Raw genomic sequence first — 25,092 nt, forward strand, 5'->3', positions numbered from 1 at the left:
CTTTGGCCTGTACTTTAGGCACATATTGTGGAACACCTCCAAACCTCCTGTGTGACAGAATTCTGTCAGTCCCCTCAAATCTCTTGATAGAGTTTTATCGAAAACAATCTTCTCAATGGCTTTGTGTGTCGGTGAAGATGGAATCAACCACTTCTTCTTCCGTGCCTCCACTGGGGACAAAGGGCCATGTTCACATTGGTGAAATGTAGGTTTTCTGACCAGCGGTGCACGTTGGTACAGTGGTGCATCAGTGACCGCCATTTTTCAAGTAGTATTTCCACTGACCCTTCACAAGTTTTGGAGCTCCACCAAAGATGGTTGCTGATAGACTGGGACCACTCTGAAATACTTTCCAAACCTTTTTTTTTCCCTGCAGCTGAGATTTTCTTATTGCTTGATTTAGCAAGATGCCATACGTCAAATTGATGTTTAATATGTGGGAACTGCTCTCTCATTGTCTTGGCAATTGAAACGTGTCTGTCCGTGGCTATGAGGTCGATGTGCATTCCCCTTGATTGTAGATATTCCACTGATTTTATAAATCCTAGTTTCTCCATGGCCACTGAGGATGTACATTGTGTTACCTGCACGACCACCGAACTCACAATTTTCTTACTATCCATGTCCTGAAAGTGGTAGGTGCAGTACTTGGCAGAAAATCCAGGGTTGTCGTACTGTCCATCGCCGGCTAGCCTGAATCGTTTGCCTTCGAATGTACGTGCTAGAGACAATTGTTCAATTGTTCAATTTTCCAAGCATCACTAATGGCCAGAAACAGATAATCATATTGGTATTTGTAGTACTGCGTTTTTTAAATGAAATGGAGTCCCACAAACTGAAAGAAAGACTCTAACTTTCTAAAACTGGACCCACTAAAAAGTGATGCAGCTGCACACAGTAGATTGCCTGCTGGCAGTTTCCCCAGCATCGGTTGTGCAGACCATGAGAACGTATGATTAAATCTACAGGTGGCATTTATTTTGACGTTACTGCCTTTTTTTTTGACGAGTGACATGAATCAATGGCTTCCCACATACTTTCCCTCTAACGGAATGCCCCCATTTCAGCATACTTATAATATTCATCAAACAACTGTCGAATTCTATATATTTGCCCTCTTTCATTAGACTGTCATCCGGCATCAAAGTTGTTTCGGCCTGTGACGTTGAGGACATATCACCACATTTGAAAGAAATATCGCTGCTATCAAGTTCTGATGCGTCGGTGAATGCTGCTGCTGGTTCATTCTCTGTCATTTCAACATCTGCTACTTCAACATTGATGGGAGAACACAACAATGTCGACAGCTTTTTTGGTGGCAATGTTTTGGCGGGTGTAGATTGTGTGAATTGATCTGGAACTACTTCAGAGCTATCTTCAATACATCCAGTATCCTGTTGTTGTGGTGGTGCGGTCGCACTGTAGCAATGGTCCAATACAACTTTGCTGGATTCTCCGGACACATTCATTTCATGTTCTGGCCATTGGACATGGGCATCTCGAGTCTCAACACGCTGCGTCTGAATTAATAGTTCCTCCATAGTGTAAATGGTCTGGCAAGGAACATCTCTCATTCGCTTCACTGTCTGTGTATGTATAGTTCGGACACCCACGGGTAACTAGAGGATAGATTGGAAAAGGGATGTTCAGTTTAAACACAAGATAAAGTATAGTACAATTGACTGGAAAAAAACATAAAATAGTCCCCAACACAAATAAATGTCTAAAGTTATGAACTGTTTGTAACTAACCTTATTTTTGTTTGTTTTCTTTGCAACTTTTTTGACTCGACCTTCAACATCTGCACGCTGTAGGTCCAATGCGTTTCCGCATCTCTTCCCTTCCTGTTGCGCTGCAACGACTATATTTTCTGTATCCGCATAGACAGCACGGAATGAGGCTCCATCGCCTCCCTGAAACATAGTACTTTCATTACTATGTATCAAAATATTGTTAGCATAAAACACATGTGAGGACGATCACACAGGTACATCTCAATAGCCAAACATGATTTAAACATTGTGTGGAACAATCAAACGACAAGTATTCAAGCTCTGATGACCTAGTTCGATGGAGCCGTCAGTATCCATACCTCTGGCTCTGCATGGACTGCCACGAATGATTGTATTGAAGAGGATTCATCAGCAACTCCCTGAATCACAGTACTTGCGTTAGTATGGTTTTCAATATTGTAAACATACACACACTTGCGGTCGACGGCACAGGTACATCTAAAGAGAACCACAAATGATGCATTGTCTAAAAGAATCAAGGAATATCTAAATATGATCAGATTTCATCAACTTATTTCTCCGATTTCTTTACATCTGCATCGCCTACAAGGGATGTTGTAATTGTGGAGGAAGCTCCGTCGTCTCCCTGAAACACAGTACTTGAGTTAATAGGGAAGAAAGTATAGCAAATGGAATCACATTATATGATCACGCTCGATGGAGCTGTCAGTATCCATACCTCGTGCTGCTGAAGAATATCTATGGATGTTGTAAATGTGGTGCGCACTTCCGAAAGCTGTTGCGCCGATTCGTATCCGCATGGTCCCGCTTCCACTTCCCCTGGAATTACTTGAATGTCAGGCTCCGCATCAAGTGCGTGGGTTGACGCTTCAACAACTGCCTGAAACATAGTATTCAATATTCAAAACACAACACACACTTGGGGTCGACCGCACAGGTACATATCAATGGCTAACCACAAATGAAACATGGTGTAGAACAATCAAACGTCAAGTGTTCCAGTCCTGATGATCACGGTCGATGGAGCTGTCAGTATCCATACCTCGTGCTGCTGAAGAACATCTAGGGCTGTTGTCAATGTGGTGGACGCTTCAGCATCTCCCTGAAAGACAGTACTTGCATTAGTATGGCTAACACTAATTATAACTGAAAACAAACACCAGGGGACGACAACTAAGGTGTATATCAATTGGAAAGCACTAACCAAACAATTGGTAAAATAATCACACGATACATAAAAACTATTACTTGGCATGCATAAAACAAGTCTGTAGCGGAATAGCCAAGTATGATTACCTGATACGCGTTAGAAGTGGTTGATAACTGCGGGCATGTCACGGATGTAGAATGCTCTTGCTTCAGATTCAGTGGATAGTCAAGCAGTTGTAAAGGTAAATTATTGTTTGATAATGAAATGCAAATATTAAAAAATTGCCATGTAAACCGACAGAATACTTGAGAATAATGCTATTGAAAATGTGCAATATAGTACAGTTCCCTGTTCCCATAAATAGATTTCCTTTTGGGGTTATAAAATCGAAAAATAATGTATTGATAAATGTCATTATTCAAAAAGCTATACACTCATATCAATATCGAAAGTATCACAAGGGACACAATACCTAAAATATCAATTAATCCATTCGGCTACCTACACACTACCGCAAGGCCTAAAGCTAAATCCGGACACTTGACTCATCAGTGGCGGAATGTGGACGAATAGAGTTGGAATAGCGTTTGCAAGCAATTTTCGTGTCGTTCGCCGTTTATTCTTCTTTGTTACCCAAGATGTGGCGTACATGTTCGAGGAAAAGTGCCGGCTGCAGATGCGGTATCGATCACCCCTCTTGTCCTCTAAGACTTGTTGGACTCTACTTTCCAGCTCATCCAGTGGATATCCGCAATGTCTGACCCATTCTCTTATTCGATCAACATTTTTCGGGAATACATGCATTGTAGTGCCTTCAGATTTAGCATGGGTCTTCGAAGGGCAACCGCTAATCGAACAGGCAGGCATTGTTGAAAATTCTGAAAAGTAAATATCAAGATTGTTATAAAACATTGATGAATAAAAATGTCATAAAAAGGTAAATGAACCATACCATGTTCAATGCAAGGTTTGTTTTGGTTGCCGGAACTATACCAGTTCATCATGTGCGGCTTAGTATTTGCATAAGTTACATACATTTTTTAAATGATGTGACTAAACTCTGAACATGTGACTCGTCCCTTGGATGTTCTGTCTTGCACGAAAAGGAAACATGCTTACATTATAGACTGGACCCCCGAAGGATGCAATTTGATGACAATTGACACAGATGAAAATAAATAGATCTATTGATAGCATAACAATTCAAACTCAAGTCAATAGCAATGAGACCAATGACGATAGCTCTATTGGGTATTGTAATCGCAAATAGATAGAAATGTAAAAATGACCGAAATATGACTAGGATACATGGCCTTACCTTGACCAACAAACAGTTGGATTCAGCAGGCCGAGCAGTATGTTGCAGGAGAACAGGTAGATGGCCACAGGTAGCACACTGACAAGTTTGCTCGAAGCGGTCACAGATAGCACGACGACGAGCAGATTAGCATAGATCTCAGTGCTTCTCAGGTAGAAGGTTCAGGAGTTGACTTGCAAAGCACAAAGATGTTCTCATGAGACATATCAAGTGGTTTATAAAGTATTAGAAACAGGGGTGTGTTTGTGAATGAATGACGTGTGTATGTCGTGCTATTATGTGGTTTGCAGGGGGGCGGCCTGCCTCAGGGGAGGCCTGCCTGGAGACACGGGGTCTGAGGAGGCCATGTGAGCGATGGCCCCTGGGCGTGGGATACCTTTTGAAGTGTACATGCTGTTTGGCACCTTGGCCGTTTGCGCCCGTGACAGCCCCCCATGCCAGCGCTCATCCCCGGGTGCGAACCGCCTTTGATAGAGGGGGGTGGGATGGATGGGCCTGGGGCATGCAGATAAGGCACAGGAAGATTGCTGGATGGAGACACACTTATGTGGATTGCAGGGGGGTGGCCTGCCTCAGGGGAGGCCTGCCTGGAGACACAGGGTCTGAGGAGGCCATGTGAGCGATGGCCCCTGGGCGTGGGATACCTTTTGAAGTGTACATGTTGTTTGGCACCTTGGCCGTTTGCGCCCGTGACAGCCCCCCATGCCAGCGCTCATCCCCGGGTGCGAACCGCCTTTGATAGAGGGGGATGGGATGGATGGGCCGGTGGGCATGCAGGCAAGTGTGTGGGAGTGAGGGGCCATCAGGCCCCTCTCATCCTTTACTTCTCAGTAGAAACTTGGACCAAGTGCCTCCAGTAGTGGGTTCGCCCCTTGCCCTTATGTGATGTTAACTTTGGTTGACATTCGCGTAGATGGGACCACTGAGCAGGACACGGGGCATCCATTTTGTACCCCCTTTCCACTCCATCTTGGTGACCAGGCCTCACTGAGCAGAGCACATGGCCCCCACCCTCGTTCCCACTCTGACCGGAAAACTCCAGAGGTATTTGCAACAGCTAATAAATGTAACACATCACTCTTCCTCTGAGATCACTGTCCTGCATGTGAACCAGCCTGAACTAAGCACATAGCTCGTTCATCTCCACAAACGTGTCCTTGCCCACGCACCCTCGCCAGAGGAAACTTACTGCCATTCTGACCCTGTGTCCCTGCAAGGTATTCTCTTCATGTGCCAGACCACTGACCACGCCATGATGCCCACCTAGCAGATCCCCAACCAACATTAGACTCCTACTGCAGTATATCGTTGCCTATCAATAACAAATGCCACATAGCGGAGATTCTTGTGAGCACAGACCCACACTTCAAACAGTGTATTATAGTGGTCAAGACCCTTAACCTAAGGCCTGTAAATCCAATGTTGATTCATAGTATAGATATATGTGTGACTTTTATAGAGACATAACCGACTGAAAGACTTTGAACAAGTGTTATTTAATGCATGCATTATTGAGAATATATTATGTTAGCTTAGATAGTGACCACCCTGCCTCACAGCGACCTGACCTTCACCCGTTCGGAGCACAGATGTCTGACGTCCATCCTTGAATGGAGACACACTTTATTCATTTAAAAAAAATCGAAACAACCGTTGTTAAAATATATGTGGTGTTCTATTTTGTATCTTATTTTGATGACACAAAAATACAAGACTTTAAACATTGTACAGGTCAGGTTGCAGCACAGTGAGAGAAAATCCCCTGTACTGACCGCTGTCACTCAGGAACGTTTCTCTTATGGCACAGGCGGGTATTACTCTTCAAACGCGGTGTCCAAGCCTCCTGTGAAGCCACCATGTAAAGGAACGATAGGCCACCAGCTTGTACCACCTGTGAAAAGGAATGAAACAAACTGTTTTTAAATGACCAAGATCAGTTTAATAAACGTTTGTTGTCAATGACAATTCTTGTAACTAATGGCATTCTGCTCGGACAAATGCTATCTAGACACTGCACACTATTGAACGACTTTCATGCGTTACAATGATATGTATATGTAATTTTGGATATAGTAGAAGACCATGAAATAGGAGTGGCATGACAAGCAGAGTATACTTACTCGTTACTCGGATTACGAGGACGAACAGTTGCGCGAAGTTCGTGCATAAGCACCATCATTATGCTCAACACGGACCGTGTGAGGCAGGCTGCCCTGAAGTCTGGCAGCTCGGTGATGCATTGCGGTCGTGGCTCGCCTTCCGAAATGTAGGTCAAGCATCCCGAGTTTTCACGGCAGCAGCAGTTCTCGTCCTCGGTTGGCATTAGCTCGCACCGATTGCATGTGCACCAGGTGGAAACACCGTCCATGCGACTAGGTGCAGGCTCTTCAGCTGTTGAATCGTCCGCCCAACTGCCATCCGAAGACCCATCGTTTTCGCGTGTTTCCCTTTCCAGTAGTTCCTCCTCGGTATACTCGGGCTCGTACATGTAGGGCATTATTGTAGCCATTGTGTGTTAAACAAACTAAAATAATTTATAGCGGTGGTACTGGTATCTGTTCACACGGGCTACGAGCAACGAAGGTAGCTGACCAGAGCACAGAAACGAGTCACAGAATACTCAAAGTAACACAGAGAGAGGAATGGAATCGAAAATCTGCTGCTGTGTGTTGTGAAACGGTCTGTTTATACTTATTGTACTTATTGAGGAAAGAGGTGTCCTGCCATTTCCATGGCGACACGTCATTAGCTGAGTGCAGGGAATGTTGACACGAGACGTGCTTTGGCGTTGGGAAATGGGCGGTACGCGTCTGCTGATGACAGGCTCAGGGGCGGGGATAATATTTAGTGCCGCAAAAGCAGGTCAGCCAGGGCGATGGGGGAAATGATAGGATTATCACAAAATGGCAGCTCCCTGATGCCTGTTTTCACGTGCGTTTAATGGACGAAAACTCGGGTAAGGTCCATAGGAAATTTTTCTAAAATCGAGCGACTTAGGCTTAAAAACACATGGCCGACGCGTAGGGGCAATAAAAATGTTTTACTGAACCATTCCTTTTAACATGCAACCACTCCGATGCAAAGTATTCCATTGAGAATGGCAAAAGTTCAAATGCTCATGCACCTGGTTTCTTACTTGTTGGAAACTCACCAGTCGCGCTCACAGCTTTCCCAGCAGCACGGATCAAACGGCCTTCTGCTTTTGAGGTCAGGATTCTAACTCCTGCTCCTCAGGCACTCCTGTGCCGACCTCCTAACACAGCGGAACAAGCACCTTGACCACAAGGAAAAGGGATAGCCTTTCCACACAACCTCTCTCTGCAGATGTCAGCGTCTCAGCGTGTCTCTCAAATAAAGTCCCCTACTGCTTGCAACGGCCTCCTTGCTGCTTCTCCTGTCACTCTCTTTGCTGCTGGGCAGGTCTCTTTTTATACAACTGCAGCCCTTTGACAGGCTGCAGGTGTTAATGTTCAAGGGACATGCCTGACCTTCACTGCTCTTGACAGGCACCTTCCTCGTCCCAGTACCAGAGTGGTAAGAGCATAGTCTTCATTGTATTAGCTGCCTCTTCCTTGTCCCAGTACTGTCAATTGTTACACGTGGGGAAGAAAGGGGAGCTGACTTACAATAACCTATGTAGGTTAGGGAAGGGTTGGGTTGGTCCTCAGTTGGGAAAGTGGGATACCATGTCTCGCCCAAGGGTTCCTCACTCCTAGTCCCCAAAGACCCTCCACCCAGGCTATCCTCCCTCGCGTCTCCTCCCCCATGGTTGGGATCCAAGAGTGATGGCCTTTCCCTGGCCACATGGGCAGCAGATCCAAGGGGCCTAGGAGTGAGAATACCCACAGATTTCTCACAAGGGGTCTGTATTATGATGCAACAAGGGTTGACTGTTGGTATGGAAAGAGTGTTAAATGATCCAGAGGGTAGATTTGTGTTGGCTTCCCTTGTTTTGGATGGAGTGAAGGCTGTTGTTGGGTCCGTGTATGGTCCCTGTAATAGTGGTGGTGCATTTTTCAAAGATTTTGCTGTGCAATTGGGAACATGTCAGGTTATTTAATAATTATTGGGGGAGACTTTAATTGTGTTATGGACAGTAAGCTAGACAGGTCAGCCAATTGTAGATGCTCAGGAAATAATGCAACAAGAGAGCTATAGTGTGTGATTGAGAGATTTGATTTGGTGGATGTATGAAGGCATATGTTTTTCAGGTGTAAGGGAGTATACTTTTTACTCACCAGAACATAACTCTCATACAAGGCTGGACTCTTCTTTTTCTTTCTGATACGCTTCCAGATGGGGTGACTGATGTTGACATGCAGGAAAGGAATATATCTGACCATGCTAGTGTGCGTCTGAAGATTGTACTGAATAAGATTCTTTGGGGTTATGGGAGGTGGAGACTTTGTTTCTATATCCTGAAGGATGAGTCTGTTCATTGTGAGCTGAGTAATTTTAGTTTCTTAACAATAATATGAATAAGTCTGGGATTGCATTAGTTTGGGATTGCTTCAAGGCCACAATAAGAGGAAAACTCATTAGTCAGACTGCCTATATCAGAAAACAGACAATGGCGGAGATCAGATCCTTGGAGGATGTTTTGGGAAACTTTCAAAATAAATATGCTCTTAGTACGGATGAGAATGATAGACAGGAGTTACACAGACTGCAGGAATTACTTAATAATAAGATGGATTTGCAAACTGAGAGTGTTCTGTTTTTTACTAGGCAACCAAATTGGCAGAGAGGGGAAGTAAGTGGTGAGCTATTGGCAAATAAGCTTAAGGGTTATTTGCAGCAGTCTGTTTTTAAGAATATACTATGTGATGATGGTACATCAGTCTTGACAAATGCTGAAATATGAAAAAGTTTTCAATGGTATTATGAGTCTCTCTATTCTGAGAGTTGGCGCCTACTTGTGGGGATCTGGAATCCTTTTTTGAGAAAATAAACTAAGCACGCTGATGGAAGCAAATACTTTGGGGTTTGAGGAGGAGGTTACTGGGGCTGAGATTCTTTTGGCTATTAATCAACTGCAAATTAATAAGTCTCTAGGTTTAGAAGTGGAATATTGTTCAATCTCTGGTTTGCTCGCTCCGATTTTATGAACTCAATTTAACTCTTTGCTAGCAAAAGGGGAATTGTGATTGACTATGAAAGAAGCATTAATTACAATACTACCAAAACATGGCATGGACCATTCTAAATGTGAGAATTATCGTCCAATATCGTTACTTAATGTCGATATGAAGATTTTAGCAAAGGTTTATGCGAACAGGTTGTATTGGTGAAGTGATCCATATTTCGCAATCTGGGTTTGTAGGCTAGCGATTTGGCCAGGACAATATTAAAACATTGCTCAACGTATTGAGTTCTAAATTTGATCATGGTTCAAAGGCATCATTAATTTTTTTAGATGCCAAAAAGCATTTGACAGAGTTAACTGGAAATGTTTGGCATTCACGCAAGATGAGATGGGCTTTGTTAGAGCCTTTGTTAATACTCAAATTGATATTGATATTTTATTTACAATGCACCTATACACAATGTATTTCAAGGCACAACCAGACAAGAGAGGGGGAACAGGGAGGACAAGACAAATGATCTTACTAGGCATCGTATCATTTATATTGTGCAAGTGTGCAGACAAGAAGTGCAGGGGAGAGGGTAGGGGGAGAAATCCACCCAGAGCAGCAGGGCCCTGTGTTAAGTGCAAGGAAGGCTGGGACTCCAAGGGGAATCACAACCCAGTAGAGCAAGGGCCGCCAGGCAGCAGTGAAGGAAGGCCAGCAGGCAGGTACAGGGTGACTAGACAGGGTGCGAGGGGGATCTCCTGTAAGACTCAGAGGAACACCAAGCAGCCAGTCAGCAGAACGGTGCAGGAGCAAGGGAAGGTTAGCAGGGGCAGGAAGAGAGAAAGAAGAGGAGAAAAGGAAGATCTTGAGGAGTTTTTGGATCTTATGGTGATCCGGCTCAAGGCGGAAAGAGGCAGGGAGGCCGTTCCAGAGGGAGGCACCTGCAGAGGAGAGCGATCTACCTCCAATCTCTTCTTGAAGAAGTGACTCACCTGTAGTGAATTAGAAGTAGATGAGCAGAGGGCTCTAGTGGCAAGGTAATTAGGAAGTGAGAGTTGGAAATAGCGAGGGCCCGGCCCCAGAACGCCTTGTGGACGAAGCAGAGGGTCTTGAACTTGATCTTTGCAGCCACCGGGAGCCATTGGGGGGATGTCGGGGCCAGAGAGATGCAGTCCCTGGGCTTGAGACTAAGGATAAGTCTTGAAGTCCTATCCTGGATGAGTTGTAGAGGGCGAAGAGTAGAGTTAGGCAGATTGAGAAAGAGGCTGTTGCAGTAGTCCAGCCTAGAGAGAACTAGGGCTATGGAGAGAGTGAGCTTCTGGGCGGTAGGTGAGAAAAGGGAGAATACCTCTTAGTAGGTGCAGCTGAAAATGGGCTTTTCTGGCAAGGTCCATGATGTTTGGAGAGAAAGAGAGAGTGGAGTCAAAGATGACCCCAAGGTTTTTTGCCTCACAAGAGGGTGTGGGCAGAGGGTCCAGGGAGGCTGACCAGAGTGAGAGGGGAGAAGCAGGAGCAGGGGTTCCAATGAGCAGGATCTCAGTCTTACTGACATTAAGGCAGGGACAATTAGTGGTGCACCATGCCTGAATAGCCGATAAACAGTCAGGGATGAGTGAGGAGGAGGAGGCAGAGGGTAGCCCGAATAAGAGCTGCGTGTTAGCTGCATAATACTGAAAGTTAGATGAAAAGGTAGAGCTCAGGAGGACCAAAGGGGCCAGGTAGACATTGAAAAGCCAGGGGAGAGGATAGAGCCCTGGGGACCACCACATGTGGAAAGAGAGGTGGTCGAGAGGAAGGACTCAATTTGAACCTGGGAAGGTTGGTCCAAGAGAAATGAGGACAGCCATGCCACAGACTGATCCATGATGCCCAGGATATCACAGAGTCGAGGGATCAGGATGTTGTGGTTCACTGTGTCAAAAGCAGAGGATAGGTAGAGGAGAATGAGGACAATTCATGGGTGTTAAGGAGAGCTGTTTCCATGCCTCTGACAACTAACAGCTTCAGTGTGGAGGATTAGTTGGGAGATAGCCCAGGAAAGGAGTGATATAGATCGGGTGATAGTTTGCTGGAATTGGCAGAAGGCTTTTTTAGTAGGGGGTGCACAAGGTAGTGCTTTAGAGGAGAGGGGAAGACTCCAGTGGCGAAAGAGTGATTGCAGAAATTGGCCATGGCTGGAGTAAGAGAACCAATCTTGTCCTTAATTGTTCAGGAGGAGCATGGGGTCACCTGTTTAGAAGAGACTTTCAAAGACCGGACTTTTCTGGAAACATCATCAGGTGTGACAGGAAAGAGGGCGGAGAGAAGGGGAGGAGGGGGGGGCAGCCATGAGAGACATAGAGGGTGAGAGAGGAGAGAAGGTGGAGAGTGCAGACAAGATGTCCCGGGTTTAAGTAGTGAAATGAGAGGCCACGGCCATGCAGAGGGCCTGGGTATGTGTAGAAGAGGAAGAAACTGCAATAGGAATGGACAGCTCCTTGCAGATTTGGAATAGTTTGGCATGTTGTTAGGAAATGGTGAGTCAGTATCAGTGGTCGAGGTTTATGAAATGAAGTAGTGGAACTATATTCCATACTGGCCTGCACCGCTCCCCACAAACCCCATCACCACGCCCCCTTCCATGCACAATACAAACCCCAAAACACATGTGCCTGCTGTTTAAGGGAATTAGAAGTGCACGTTTCAACTTCTTCTCACACTTTTATTTTAAAACGAAATCATTTCCGAACGGTTTCTTTTTAAAATAAAAGTATAGGAACGGTGAAACTTAATTAAAAGAAGTAGAGGAGCACCGCTCCCAATCACTCCCGCTCACTTCGACTACTGGTCTGTATTGTCTATGGAGTAGGCGGCATGCCAGTTTGTCAAAGGGTGCATCCAAAGCGTGCCATTTCCGTTCAGCTGCTCTACGCTTGCGTTTCAGAGCAGCCAGATTGGAGTCGTACCAAGAGTTGTACTTTTTGGCAGGCATGACAGGGCCAAGGATGTCCAGAGTGTTAGAGATAGAAAGGTGAAGGTTGGAAAGGGCTGTGTCAGGATGGGAGTCAACCACAGGGTTAGGTGGTGGAAAGAAGGTGGAGGCAAAGGTGGTCACTGACACTCGCTTCATAGGTCGAACGACCGCGAAGGAAAGTGGCAGTGCTTGCTGGGCGGGCCTTTGTCAAGGGGACAGGAAGGTTCAAAAGAGAGTGGTCAGTCCAAGAGAGAGGAGTAGTGAGAGGATTTTAAGAGGGGGATGTCTGAAGAGATGAGAGCATCCGAGGTGTGCCCGGCAGAGTGAGTCTGACCAGAGGGTATAATGGAAAGGGGCAGAGAGTCACGTAGGTTGCGAAAGAGCCCAGAGGGGTCTGGAGAGTCCAGGTGGATGTTGAGATCTCCAAGGAGGAGAAGCTGGGAGGTAGAGAAAAGGAGAGAAGAAGTGAGGTCAGCCCATTCAGAGAGGAAGAGGGTAACCTGGCCAGGTGGCCTGTAGAAGGTGGCCAGGGTCTGAGAGAAGCAACAAGAGATAGAGAGCCTGCAGACCAGATATTCAAAAGAGGAGTAGGTTTGAGTGGGGAGGCAGGAATCCACTCAGGACAGATCAGGGACACTCCGCCTGATGGGCCTGAGCTCAAAGAGGATCCTGTAGACCTCAGGGAGGAGTGTGCCAAAACTTGAGAGAGCTGGCCTTAAACCATGTCTCGGTAAGAGCGGGTACATCTTGATCCAGGAGTTCAAGGAGGTGGCAGATGTCAATGGAGTGTTTGACAGCAGAGCGAGAGTTGAGAGTAGCAATGTGGATCAGGATGCCACTTTTGAAAGACTTCCGTGGAGGGGTACAGGTAAGGGCGGTACCGATCAGAAGTGGCAGAGGAGCCTCAGAGGTAAATGGAAGAGGAGGCAGAGGAGCCAAAGAGGTAGTGGATGGCAATGGAGCCGAGGGTGGCAAGGGAGCCAGTAGAGAGGTAGCTGGCAAAGGGGCCAGAGAGGTGGGAGAAGGAGGTGGCAAGGGAGCCAGAGGAGAGGCAAATGGCAAGGGATCCAGAGAGGTGAAGGGTGGAGGTGACTGAGGGGCCAGAGAGGTGGTAGATAGCAGAGGAGCTGGGATGGTAGAGGAAGGAGGTGGAGGTAGAGCCAGAGAGGTGGTAGATGGCAGAGGAGCCAGAATGGTAGAGGAAGGAGGTAGAGGAGGAGCCAGAGAAGTGGTAGCAGGAATAGCAGGAGAATAAAGGAAGTTGATGAGGTGAAGGAGGCACCTATCAACTAATAGGAGGTTGGGCTGAGGCTCCTTGACCATGATGGTTCCATTTAGATAGACATTAAGGATCCCTCTGCAGGACTGGAAGGAGGCCAAGAGGACCTCCAATTGGGTGCCACCATTAATGGGTGAAGAGGAAGAAGGAGAGAGAAGAGTGACCATATGAAGGGTCCATAGGTCAGTTGAAGGAACAACACATATGGTGAACTGTCTACATAATGCAGCTTCTGCGATAATTTGGGTCAATGGTACTATGTCCGAGATGAGGTTGTTGTGTATTTAGGGATAACCCTGGTGCAAGACCTAAAGAAAATTGTTCCTTTTAACATTGAGAAAGTGGTTTTAAATATTCGGAAGGATGTTGACAAATGGAGGAATATTATATTGACTATATAGGGCAGAATTAATGTTATCAAAATGGCCTCACTTCCTAAAGTTTTAAATATAGTTCAATCTCTGACTTTGCCGATCCAAAAAAGTACTTGGGCATGTTTGACAAAGTGTTTAAGGCTTTTTTTGGGGGGGATACAAAAATTAAAAGGATCCCACATTATATTTTGGTACGTGAGGTTGTGATGTAGAGATTTGGTTATCCGGATTTAGAAAAATATTTTAGGGGTTTGTACTTTCCTCATAATATGATGCATCTGCTGTTAAGATGGATTTCTGAACTCTGACGTGGAGGGCAGAAGTTCAGAAGGCCAGCCTAGTTTCTTGGAACAGGGTAACCTCTGGACAAGCCAGACCAATCAGGGTAGCATTGGCGGCAGTCAAGACTAGGCCTCAGGAGGGGTGAGGGTGACTGAAGGACCTCAATGAGCACACAACGCAAGGACACTTAAATTACTCCAGACAGGTGTTATATCAAAAATATAGACACATTTATTACAAGACCTTTGTAACATAGACCATAGCAAAGGAATCACAGTAACACTAAGTAAACCAACACAACACTATCAATACAAGACCATTGGGGCCTAAAGGGGTTAAATGCACGAAATATGTCGACAAAGAAAACCGGCAGTGCAGATAGTCTTTAGGCCCCTTCGACATCGACAACACACCTAACTAAGAGGCAGTCCAAGCCCTAAGTAGAGAGGAGCCTTGTGCTCAATAGTACATGCAATGCAAGCGCACACGGTTGTTCCAATGGGCAAAATAGGGTCTCTTTAGGGGTCTCTAGCAGCTAGGGAAGGTGGATGAGGTAATGAAGAACAAGTTCCCACTATTCAGAGAGGACCTCCACTTGAAGGCAGAGGCAGTTCCAGAGTGCGGGATGGAGTCGCTAGTTCGCACTAGCAGTGGAAAGGAGAGGGGGCCCCAAGGGGCCACTCATGCGTAAAAGAGGCCTTTGGTGCCAGGGGCCACCGGTTAGTGTTGTAAGTACTCACCGGTCCCAGGTGCACTTGGACCCAAACTTCGCCCATTCAGTCCACTCAGATTACAGGTTCAAATGTGGCAATAATGATGTCTCTGTGGCTTTCAGTTCCTGAGATACACGAAGATTCCCAAACGGGACAGTGGCGATTTCTCTGCTCCAGGTGGATGAATCGACCCAGTTTCACTGCAGCAGGCTTCAGGGGCAAGAGGGTCACAAATGCAGTGAACTTGCAAAAGACGTTGTCGCGGCAGGGCAACACAGTAACCGCGTTTACTCTGGTCCTGGCGCACTCATCTCACTTCAGACCTGGGAATGCCAAGTGTACGGAATTCGGTGTGAGGGTGCAGGGGACACAAAGCTAGCAGTATACCAAGTTTCGAGGGCCTCCTCGAAACAGCGGCAGAGACAGAGCAAAGGTACTGTGTAAGCTGGTCAGCCCACTGGTTGGCCCAGGGACACTTCCGAGAAAGCTTACTTGCTGGTTTTGGTGAAGGTGCCAAGAATATTTGGTCCCACTATTTCAATGGGTCAAAGCGTCTTTGCAGACCTTCTAGGACAACTAGATGCAGAGGGGTCCCACAGGACGTCAGCGGGTTCAGGGTGCCAAACCTTCCAGCAGGTCACCAGCGGTTCCTCGACTCGGCTTTGTAGTTGCAGGATACTTGGATCCTATCCTTTGTTCAGTGAGAACTCAGAAGATCGACATGGTAGGGGTGTTTTTGGCCTCCTCTTATCCAAAGTTCCCTTCGCGCCAAAACGAAAAGGACCCAATGGGAGATCTGCTCACAAACACACACTCCATACATGGACCAATCACAGACCACGGTGGTCCCAGTCATTCATGGCACTCCAGACTCTCTGGCACCCAGGATGTATATTGGACTCAGACGTTCCAGCCCACATCCTGGAGGCACACACACAAGGCATGCAGAAGCCCGCAAAATCATTGGGTTTCGCGGGAAAGTGCATGACCAAATAAGGACTGACCTGGGTAGACTTGACCTGGGGAAGGGAAGGGGAAAGATGACCAAAGAACAGGACAAAGAACCTCGTGGCACGGCCATTTAGAAGCCAGGCCACCTATTTGTGCCAAACGCAGTTAACGCGGTTAACGCGGTTAACATGGCAAGAAAGGGTTAAAAAAAATTGAAAAGATAGCTGCCACCAGTCCTAACCATGACACGCCTGCACAGTTCATAAAACGTCCAACGAGAGTATCTAGGGCCTTTGGAAAATGACTATAGACCCAAGTGTGCTGTATGGTAAGATACATTGCACACTTGTTACATGTTGCACAAAAGTTGCAACATGGGAAAAGGACTAGGGTAAACAAAGTCTCCCAGTACTGACTGTCTTAAGGGCATGTCAGTTTCCCCATAAAAGTGAGCGAAAGCCCAGAGGAGTGCAGCTGAAGGCTGTGATTCTCTGGCAAAGTCAGTCAATGGTGTCTAAACAGCAGCAAAATCTTTGGGGGTGTACACATGGAGGGAAAATTACATACAACTATGAAAAGTTTCCTAACATCTGCCAATTTGGCTAAGCATGGGGCTGCATCTCCCTTTCGTCTTGAAAATATTTACAGAATGTCTAAATGGCCGTGGTCAACTAGGCTTCTACCCACAGACAACTCATAGGGCTTTACTAACCTCAGTGGTTAAAAGAGAATGATGAAGTTATTTGGCTACATAGTGAAGCTACCCTATGGTATAATCCAGTTTTTCCAGAGAAATAATAAAATGTTATTTTGGACTAGTTGGATATTAAAAGGTGTGTTCGGGTGACTTATTGGATGGGGATCGGATTTTAGGGTTTGAAGAATTACGCCGTAAATTTGGCATAGCAATGAGGGAAAAGTGCAGATATTTGGAGTTATTCTGTTGGATGGGATTGCTTGCGTTCTAAGTGGTCTACAGAATTGGGATGTGTTTTGTCAGATATTGAGTGGGAAGGAGCATTTAAAGAATCTGTCATGCTGCGGTTAGATCTGAATTTGCGACTTGTGAGGCAGAAGATTTTGGGAAGGTTATATTGGACTTTCAATAAAATGTACTCCTTAGGGCTTCAGGAGGATGATAATTGTTGGGGTTGTGGCAAACCGGGTGGAACATTGTTACGCATGCTATGGAATTGTCCTAGAGTGGAGGTGTTTTGGAAGGATGTATTGGATCGCATGGAGTTGGTTGTAGGTGTGAATCTTTCAAGATGCCCGAAACATACAACTTTGTGGTTAAGTGGTAAGGGGGCTGCTTATTGTTTTTCAATGTGGCTGGTCAGAGCACTGGAGGTTGCCCAAAGACTCATTTTAAAGGTGTGGAAAACAAGGAAAAAGCCTCAGGTGGATGCTTGGATAAATGACTCAGTGGTGTTGTCTACATTTGAGAACGTGTTATATAAATGATGAAGACTGCACAGCACAGATACGTATGAAAAAGTGTGGTTGACGTGTGGGCAACCTTTAATCATCTTTATGAGTGATTTCTTAATTTGCCTGCTTCTAAGAGCTGTGTAGGATATGTGATGGTGCATAATTACTCTATATATATGGGTGGGTGCTCTCTTTCTTATTTTTCTTTACTTTCTTTCTTTTCTTCTCTTTTCTTTTTCTTTCCGTCTTCTTTCTCTCTTTTTCTTTTCTTTGAATAATATATCTAGCTCATTGTATTATTTATCTAATTATCTTACTGTAGATTCTTATTGTTCAATAGTGTGGTTTTATTTAATTTCCTGGAATCTGCATTGTAGTTCATCCTCTGCTTACTGCTTTTTATAATATTGTTAAAATGTATAAATACGTTTTTAAAAAAGAAAGAGAAAAAAAAGGAAATAATCCCCTGCAGGACAGGCTATCCTGGCCAATAACAAACTGCCTTTCGAGTTAAGAGGTCTAAGACGCCTAAAGACGGCTGTGCGGCGCCATTACTGGTCCAGAGGGCCCGCCATACTGAGAATGATTATCTTTAGCCCCTGCGAGTTCCTGAGGGGACACATGTGGGTGCTAACGCAAGTTTAACAAGAAAAAAACAAACATATTTTTCCCGTGTTTTAAACTGCCACCTCGCATCCGGGCTGTCTTAGTCCTTTTTCTGTCTTCATAACATGATCATTGAGGCCAAAAATAGATTCGCGTGGCCTGGCTAGTGAGCTAGTTTAAAATCTATGGCAAGGTAAGTTCCAATTTTCTGTTAAAAAAAAAAAAAAGAAAGATAAGCTGGAGCCACCGAGTGTAGACAGAGCAAACAATGTGCCCATCAGCCAGCTGGAACTCTGGCTTGAACCAGTGAAAACAGCCGGTGTTGCAAGGTCGCTGATTGGCTGGCTTCCCACCACAAGTGCTAACTTGTTTTCTTAGCTGTACTCATTTACCTTTAGCAGCGACTTCAGCGCCAAGAGGCCTTGTCAACAGTGCACAAGCCATCAATAAGGAGGCATACCTTAACGTCTTGGGCCGATTGCAGGTGCCCACACAGTCATTAGCTTCTAGAAAAAAATCAAAAAGACTAGATGGGCTTCTTAAGAAATATTTCTGGATTAATAACTTAAGGAAGATTTCTAGTGCAGGATTGTAAAAAAATGTATGACAACCAATGTGCGATCCCTCTGTTGGATACCCAACATAAAATTACTTGCTTTTCAGAGTGACATCAGAGACAACTTGAGCATCACTTTCTTAGTCTATCTGATGTCACTCTCAACCCCTCACTGGACTATATCCCTGTAGGTCACGGCTACCTATGATATTAATCCACCTCTTCACCCACTCCCTCTCTCTAGCCTCATGTTCTGCACTACCCTATCTTCTCTCTTTCCTGTCATATTTCTCATGAACCTTTGCTCTTTCTTTTTTGCTTGCCCTGACTTTTCCAAATGCATTAAACTGTGTGTAGCTCTCTTACCCTGGTCTCTCTTTCATGTCTCCCCTTCTCTTCCACTTCACCCTCTTATTTACCTTTTTTTATTTGTAACAAACTGCAATCTGTCTCCTCTCCATTTTTTTTGTTGTATTCCTCTTTAGGTCTCTCCAAGGTCCTGTCTGTTTCCCTCTTTCGTTATGTGCCTCTTTGCCTCTCCATTACCCTCCACCTATTTCTCTGCCCCACCTCCAGGCACTCCATTGGAGACACCACGGTGCCCTTCTGCTTGCAGTCCTGTGTGAAGCCGCTGAAGTATGCCATTGCTGTGAACGACCTGGGAACTGACCACATTCACCGCTACGTGGGCAAGGAGCCCAGTGGCCTGAAGTTCAACGAGCTGTTTCTGAACGATGAAGGTAAGCTGCCAGGATATCCCATAAGCCTGCCTGGGCTGGTGCCCCCAGTCCCTTGGTAAACTCCAGTGCAGTGGTCTGCCTTTGTCTTGTGTGGGTTGGCATCCTGGGCCATGCTGCGCGCTAGGTTCGGGCACGCCAATGAGCGGAACTGTGAGTTACTTTCTGCGCGAGCGGCCAGGCGTGTCATCTTCTCATGATGGTGCCCAAGGGCTGGAGGCCACAGCCACAAAGGCTGATGAATGACCCATCCAATCATTGGTCAGGTTGTGCAATTAACCCTTTAGTCTACTCCGCGGCATTGGAACTGCCCCTTCTGTATGGAGCCTACTCCTACGGTCCATGATGCCAAGCAGCCTCATCATTTGATGGGTTCACAGTGAGATTACATTGCAAAGGCATTTACTGCAGGGGAGTATCCCGCGTGGCAAGGGGGATACCATTATTTATCAAAGTAATCGGGTTCTCCTTACGTAAGGGCACAAAAAGTAGCATGACCTAACTAGCCACTTTAACAGGCTTCCATGACCCACTCCCAGAAAACCACGAAACCACTACTGTTTAGAGTAGTTGCAGCTGGTGAATTTATAAAATGTGTGAATTCCCTGAATTCAACTGAGTGCACGTTAACTAAACCAGTAAGGTTTTGTCCAGTGTTTGCCCTCACACATTTTTTAAATGATAGGCTGAGATTGTGTATTTCACAGCAAAGGAATTCAGAACAATTGTGTCACAGTGTAGAATTTACCCTCCGCTCTGGGGAGGGGATACAGGAAACACTCCTATAGATGCCAGGGCAGCAACATTACAAAGTTACATTTTGTAAAGAGGATGCTGTCTATCAGTAAAATACAACCAGGAGGCTTCTCCCCCCAATAAATGCCAGCATTGCCCCCACTTTGAGGCAAGTTATCTCCAAACCAGGTCTGCCCTTATTTCATGCCGTTTGTGTCTGAAGAAAGACATGAGGCTGAGGCTGGTTTCCACAATAAATTGCAGCATTGGCCCCGTAAACAGATCTTCATGCTGCTGGTGCCCAAACAAAGGGCCTATCTCAACATCATATGGTTGGGTTGCCCATCTTTCTTGCTGCGATTGCCCACATGTCCAATATGTCTGAATAGGTTCAAGTTTTAGGCACCCCCAGAAAAGCCTTTGTGATAAACGAGTCTGCTTGTAGTCATTGTTTTACAAAATTATGCATCATTTGCACATCCAACCATCCTCTGGAATACTTCAGGAGGGCTGAGATTTCTATTTGGCATGTCTTGTGCCAGGGATGCAACTACACTGAACCTTTAGGGCTGGGATAGACTAACACTTCAAATGGTGTCTTTGTTTATTGCTAATCTAACGTGTTAAGTTTAAAGGCTAACATGCTGGCTTTGTTTGCACACCCTAAATGGAAAAGTACAAGTCACAGAAAGCAAAATAATCCAAGTCTAAAAAAAAAATCCCGTTTTACAGAACTTTACCTTTTGGACTTTTAGACATACACTAAATAAATTGTGTAGTATAGTCACCTGGGTGTAGAGATTGTTTGTCACTAACTTTCAGCTTCTTATGCATGATGTTGAGAACATTGGGCTATCCACATAAAAGCAAACCCGTTTTGTGCATGCCACGCTTGCAGACATCATGGATGTAATTAATCTCTAAAAGGAACTCTAGTGTGTTACCCATTTTAATTATGTTGGCAGTGGACACAGATGTGGCAGGCGACTGGAGGGGGGAGTGTCTCTTTCAATGTGCCATCACTTTGCTAATTGACTAAAGGCCTGTGACAGGGGCTGCAAACTAAAGAAACATGTTTCCTTAGTAATTGAAAGGCCCTTGTTAGAGTGCCCTTTTTCATTTGCATTTTGTTCCTGCTCTCTGCCCATGGTGGCCCTGAAGATCAGCAGGTCTCTTCAACAAAGACCCGAACTGGGATGAAGTTAAATTGTTGCCCATTAGCAGGGCGCTGCTAGAAACAAAGAATTGTGAAAACTGTGCCGCCCAAGAAAGCAGAGAATGTGCGCCCCCTACCACAGGGTCTTCATGACAAGGCAGCAGCTGTGAGAAAAGTCCTGGTTTTCTGCTCTATGGATCCCTGTGGGAGGGCAAGATGCCCTGCTGGCCCATGGTCCATACGCTACTGATTTACTGTATCCTGAATTGCGTACATTTAGTCAGCGTCTTAAAAAGAAATCTTGAAGACATTTTGCAACGTGTTTGGAAGCTTCAGACAGTGGCGCGTCCAGACACTTTTGACTGGGGTGGCCTAAGTGGGGCACTGACGTATGCAGGGGTGGCATGACGTACGAGCACACACACAGATAATGATCATAGTTTAGGATAATGCGGTGGCACCTGGGGTGGCCAATCAGATTCCAGGGGTAGCACGTGCCACCCCAGGCCACTCCCTGGACACGTCTATGGCTTCAGATAATTAAAGCAACAAGCAAGAGCACTAATTTCAACACCCGATTTTGCCCTCCCTACCTGGTGTCTTTCATTTTGGTAGCGCTCTAGGAACATTAAAAAGAGGTGCCTACTGCATCAAGAGTCAGCTGAAACGCGCCTAACATTGCCCTAAACCTACCAGTGTTTCAGAGGAGAGTCTGACATGTATTTACTTTTTATTCTTGTATTGCTCGAGATCGGTGGAGCACTTTACAATGGGAGGGCCTTCTACATGATTTGATGGAGATTAGTTTGTTGAATTCGAATGTGTCGAATTTCCTTTTTTTCTTTTGCATTTGACCGCAAATATATGTGGAGGCAGACCCCCGCAGTCCTCCCTACTTCCCTCTATCGTAATTATTATGATTACCCATATATATTTTTGCCAAATTCAATTATCGTTGTAATCTTCCTTTCCCTGGCAGGGTGCCAGCTTGGACGTGGCATTGTATACAGTACTGTTGCCTTAGTGCTACTCGCCATGTAGAGGTATCAATCGGCCTGAATGGATTTACATTTTCCTACAGACCCTTTGTACAGTCTGGACTCACTTGAGGGCCATCTTCCGGATCACATGGTGAACTTACACCTGTGTTCCCAAGTACCAGCCAGAGAGAAACAACAATAGACTCCCTAGCCAGTCTTTGAGACCATAGGTGAAACAGGAAGCTGCATCGCCAGGCCCACAGTAGCTGAAAATTGATCAATTCTACAATCAAGACCCCTTATGAGCGTGACAACTGAAAAACCACTGCCAATCCAGGACCAAAGTGAACAAGAAAAAGGACGCCTGTCCTAGACGACACAATGCTGCATCTAATGGGGCGCAGAGCAGTTCAGGTGTTGCCGCTGATTTCACCAGAAGTTGCAAAGTCACACTGAATGTTCCAGGAATCCAGTAATCTAAGGAGAACAGCCACTGTGAGGTTGGCATCATGGAAGGCGACACAGACAACAGATTCAATGTATAACCGAAAGCTTTTATTAAAGAAATTGTGAGGATGGTTTAAGGCCTAACTTGCCCTATGCTAAGGTGGGGTTTCCCTATCTAAACAAACTAAGGATAGACTCTGTCAGTAAGTTCAACTGAAAAGTCTGTCTGTGTCCAAAACCTATGCTTGCCCTCACAACTAAGACAAAACAATGTGCAGGGATGTCAACCACAAACTTAACAGTGTTCCAAATGTAAAGTTCTGAGCTATTTCCAGCTCGGGCTTAATCTTCAGCTTATTTTCCCCAAATATCGACAAGTTCACTACAATCTTCAATTTACTTTCTTTTGGACTTGAAGTAATACAGTTCCACACGCTTAGAAATGTCAGGATGCCCTTCCCCAATTTCAATATAGTTCCAAGGCAGCAGGTCTCAGGGGTCCCTTCCCTAAGTTCAATATCAAAAGATGTCACAAAAAAAGTATCTTGAAGCTTTGTCTTTAAACTGTGTTTCAACAATTCTGTACAGCTCAGGGTTCCCTTCCCAAGGTTTTGTATGTACCAACGGTAGCTTTCCTTTGAACACAATAGCAAGCTTCCTTGTTGGCATATAGGGGGTCTCTGGTCTTGGCACAGTTGTTAGACGAAACGGTCCACCCATTACAGGTGACACAACCAGGAACCTTGCATTCGCTTTCAATAGTTCTTTGTTCAAGAAGTAGTAGTTCTCTGGTCTGGGCGCAGTTGTTGGATCGCACGATCCACCCATTACAGGTCACACAACCGGGAACTTCCAGTTCTCTTTAAGCAGTTGAATATTCAGCCAAATAAGTGGTTTCTCAACGCAGCTCCATAACAAGCCCTATCTCAACGTTGATTCCAGCTCTGCACTCACTCAGAGTACTTCATTCAACTTAGTTTCCTATTTTACTTCAGTTCATAGTTCAATATTAGCAGGTTTGTTATTTGCATTCAATTTAGTATTCTGGGTTAGAAGTTTGTGTTGTTTAATGTAGTTCAATGTTCAAAATGAATAGTCTTACCTTCCTTTTCACTTATGTATTCAATATGTGCAGTTTAGCTTATTTAATTTGATTTGGTATTCAATACATGCATCTTTGCTTGTTTCATTCAATTCGGTATTCAATAAATGCATCTTTGCTTGTTTCATTTAATTCGGTATTCAATAAATGCAACTTTACTTGTTTCATTTAATTCGGTATTCAATAAATGCAAATTTGCTTGTTTGATTCGATTAGGTATTCAATAAATGTGAAAGTCTCTTACTTTGGCAGACCACCAAATTCACCGTCCGTTGGAACGCCAGGTAGTTTCAGTGTCCGAAACACCAGGACCCGGCAGCTCCTCTTGTTGGCTTCTAACCAAGTGGAAAAGCCCATTCGCCGGGTGCCTTGCGCAGCACATGCCGGCTTCTGCGCTCTGCTCTGCCTCCGCTTCACGACAGCGCCTGCTGCCGGCCTTCCCTTACGAGGGTTCTCCATCCTGCACAATCACACCAGCATTACTCCCGGCATCTTTGTCGGCGTCTCAGCGGCTTGGCTTCTCGCACTCCAGCACAGCCCTGGGTAAAATAATCTCTGCCAAAGTTTCCCAGGTCTCTCCTGCTACTGCTTCTTCCCCTGCTGCCTCCTTGTACTTCTGCATTACACCTTTTATACACATGTGGTCCTTCAATGGGATGCAGGTGTAGTCCATCAATTACTGCTGCATGACTCTGATTAAAAGGACATGCCTGACCTTCATGCATCTTCTTCGTCCCAGTACCAAAGTGGTGAGATTAAATAGTGTTCATTACTCTCATTTGCTTCTTCCTCGTCTCAGTACTGTTAGGTACCCCAAGAGGGGAATAAAGGGGAGTTGCTCTACAATGGCCTACAAAGGTTGGGGGAGGGTTTGGTCGGTTGTCACTAGAATAAAGGGGATACTGTGTTTTGTCCCAAGATACCTCACCCCCCTTCCTTCTCCTTGCCCTTCTACCACATCTGGGTTGATAATATCTTCTGTTCTTCTAAGAGACAAGGGAACATGTTGAACAATATCCCATAACCACTTCTGGGATAGGGGTTCCTTCCTGAAAGGAGGGTATGGAATACTGTGTCTTATCTAAGGGCATCCCACTTCCAATCCCCAAGGACCCCCCATCCAGGTGGTCCTCCCTTGCTTGTCCACCCTCAGGGGCAGGATCCAAAAGCGATGGCCTTTCCCTGGCCCCCTGCATAGAGGATGCAAGAGGAGTAGTTGTGAGAACACTCTCAGGTTTCTCACACCCCACAGTTCTAAAGGATAAATCCAGGAAACACAAGCCAAGGCCATAGTAACATAAATCCAGAGAAGAAAAAAGTTCACCAAAACACAAGGAGTATCCAAAAACAATCCAATGGGAAAATTCAATGTCCAAAATCCAGTTCACTAAAGCACAAGGGAAATCCAAAAGGCAATCCACAGGAAAAAAGCCAGAGTTCAAAAAGCCAGAAAATCCAGACCAGCAAAAAGCACAAAACAAGACGCCACTAGC

The 25,092-nt window shown here is 45.4% G+C and overlaps 1 protein-coding gene across 1 annotated transcript in view; it reads left to right on the forward strand.

Annotated features, from left to right (window-relative positions):
- GLS2 (glutaminase 2) overlaps positions 1-25,092 on the forward strand; it is a 579,026-nt gene that overhangs the window by 309,622 nt on the left and 244,312 nt on the right. The window contains exon 6 of the mRNA XM_069653689.1: positions 19,019-19,182. Coding sequence (XP_069509790.1) covers positions 19,019-19,182 — 164 coding nt within the window. The remainder of the gene's footprint in view (positions 1-19,018; positions 19,183-25,092) is intronic.

This window comes from Ambystoma mexicanum, chromosome 3q (genome assembly GCF_040938575.1).
Source record: "Ambystoma mexicanum isolate Mex_15411 chromosome 3q, UKY_AmexF1_1, whole genome shotgun sequence".
Classification (NCBI taxonomy): domain Eukaryota; kingdom Metazoa; phylum Chordata; class Amphibia; order Caudata; family Ambystomatidae; genus Ambystoma; species Ambystoma mexicanum.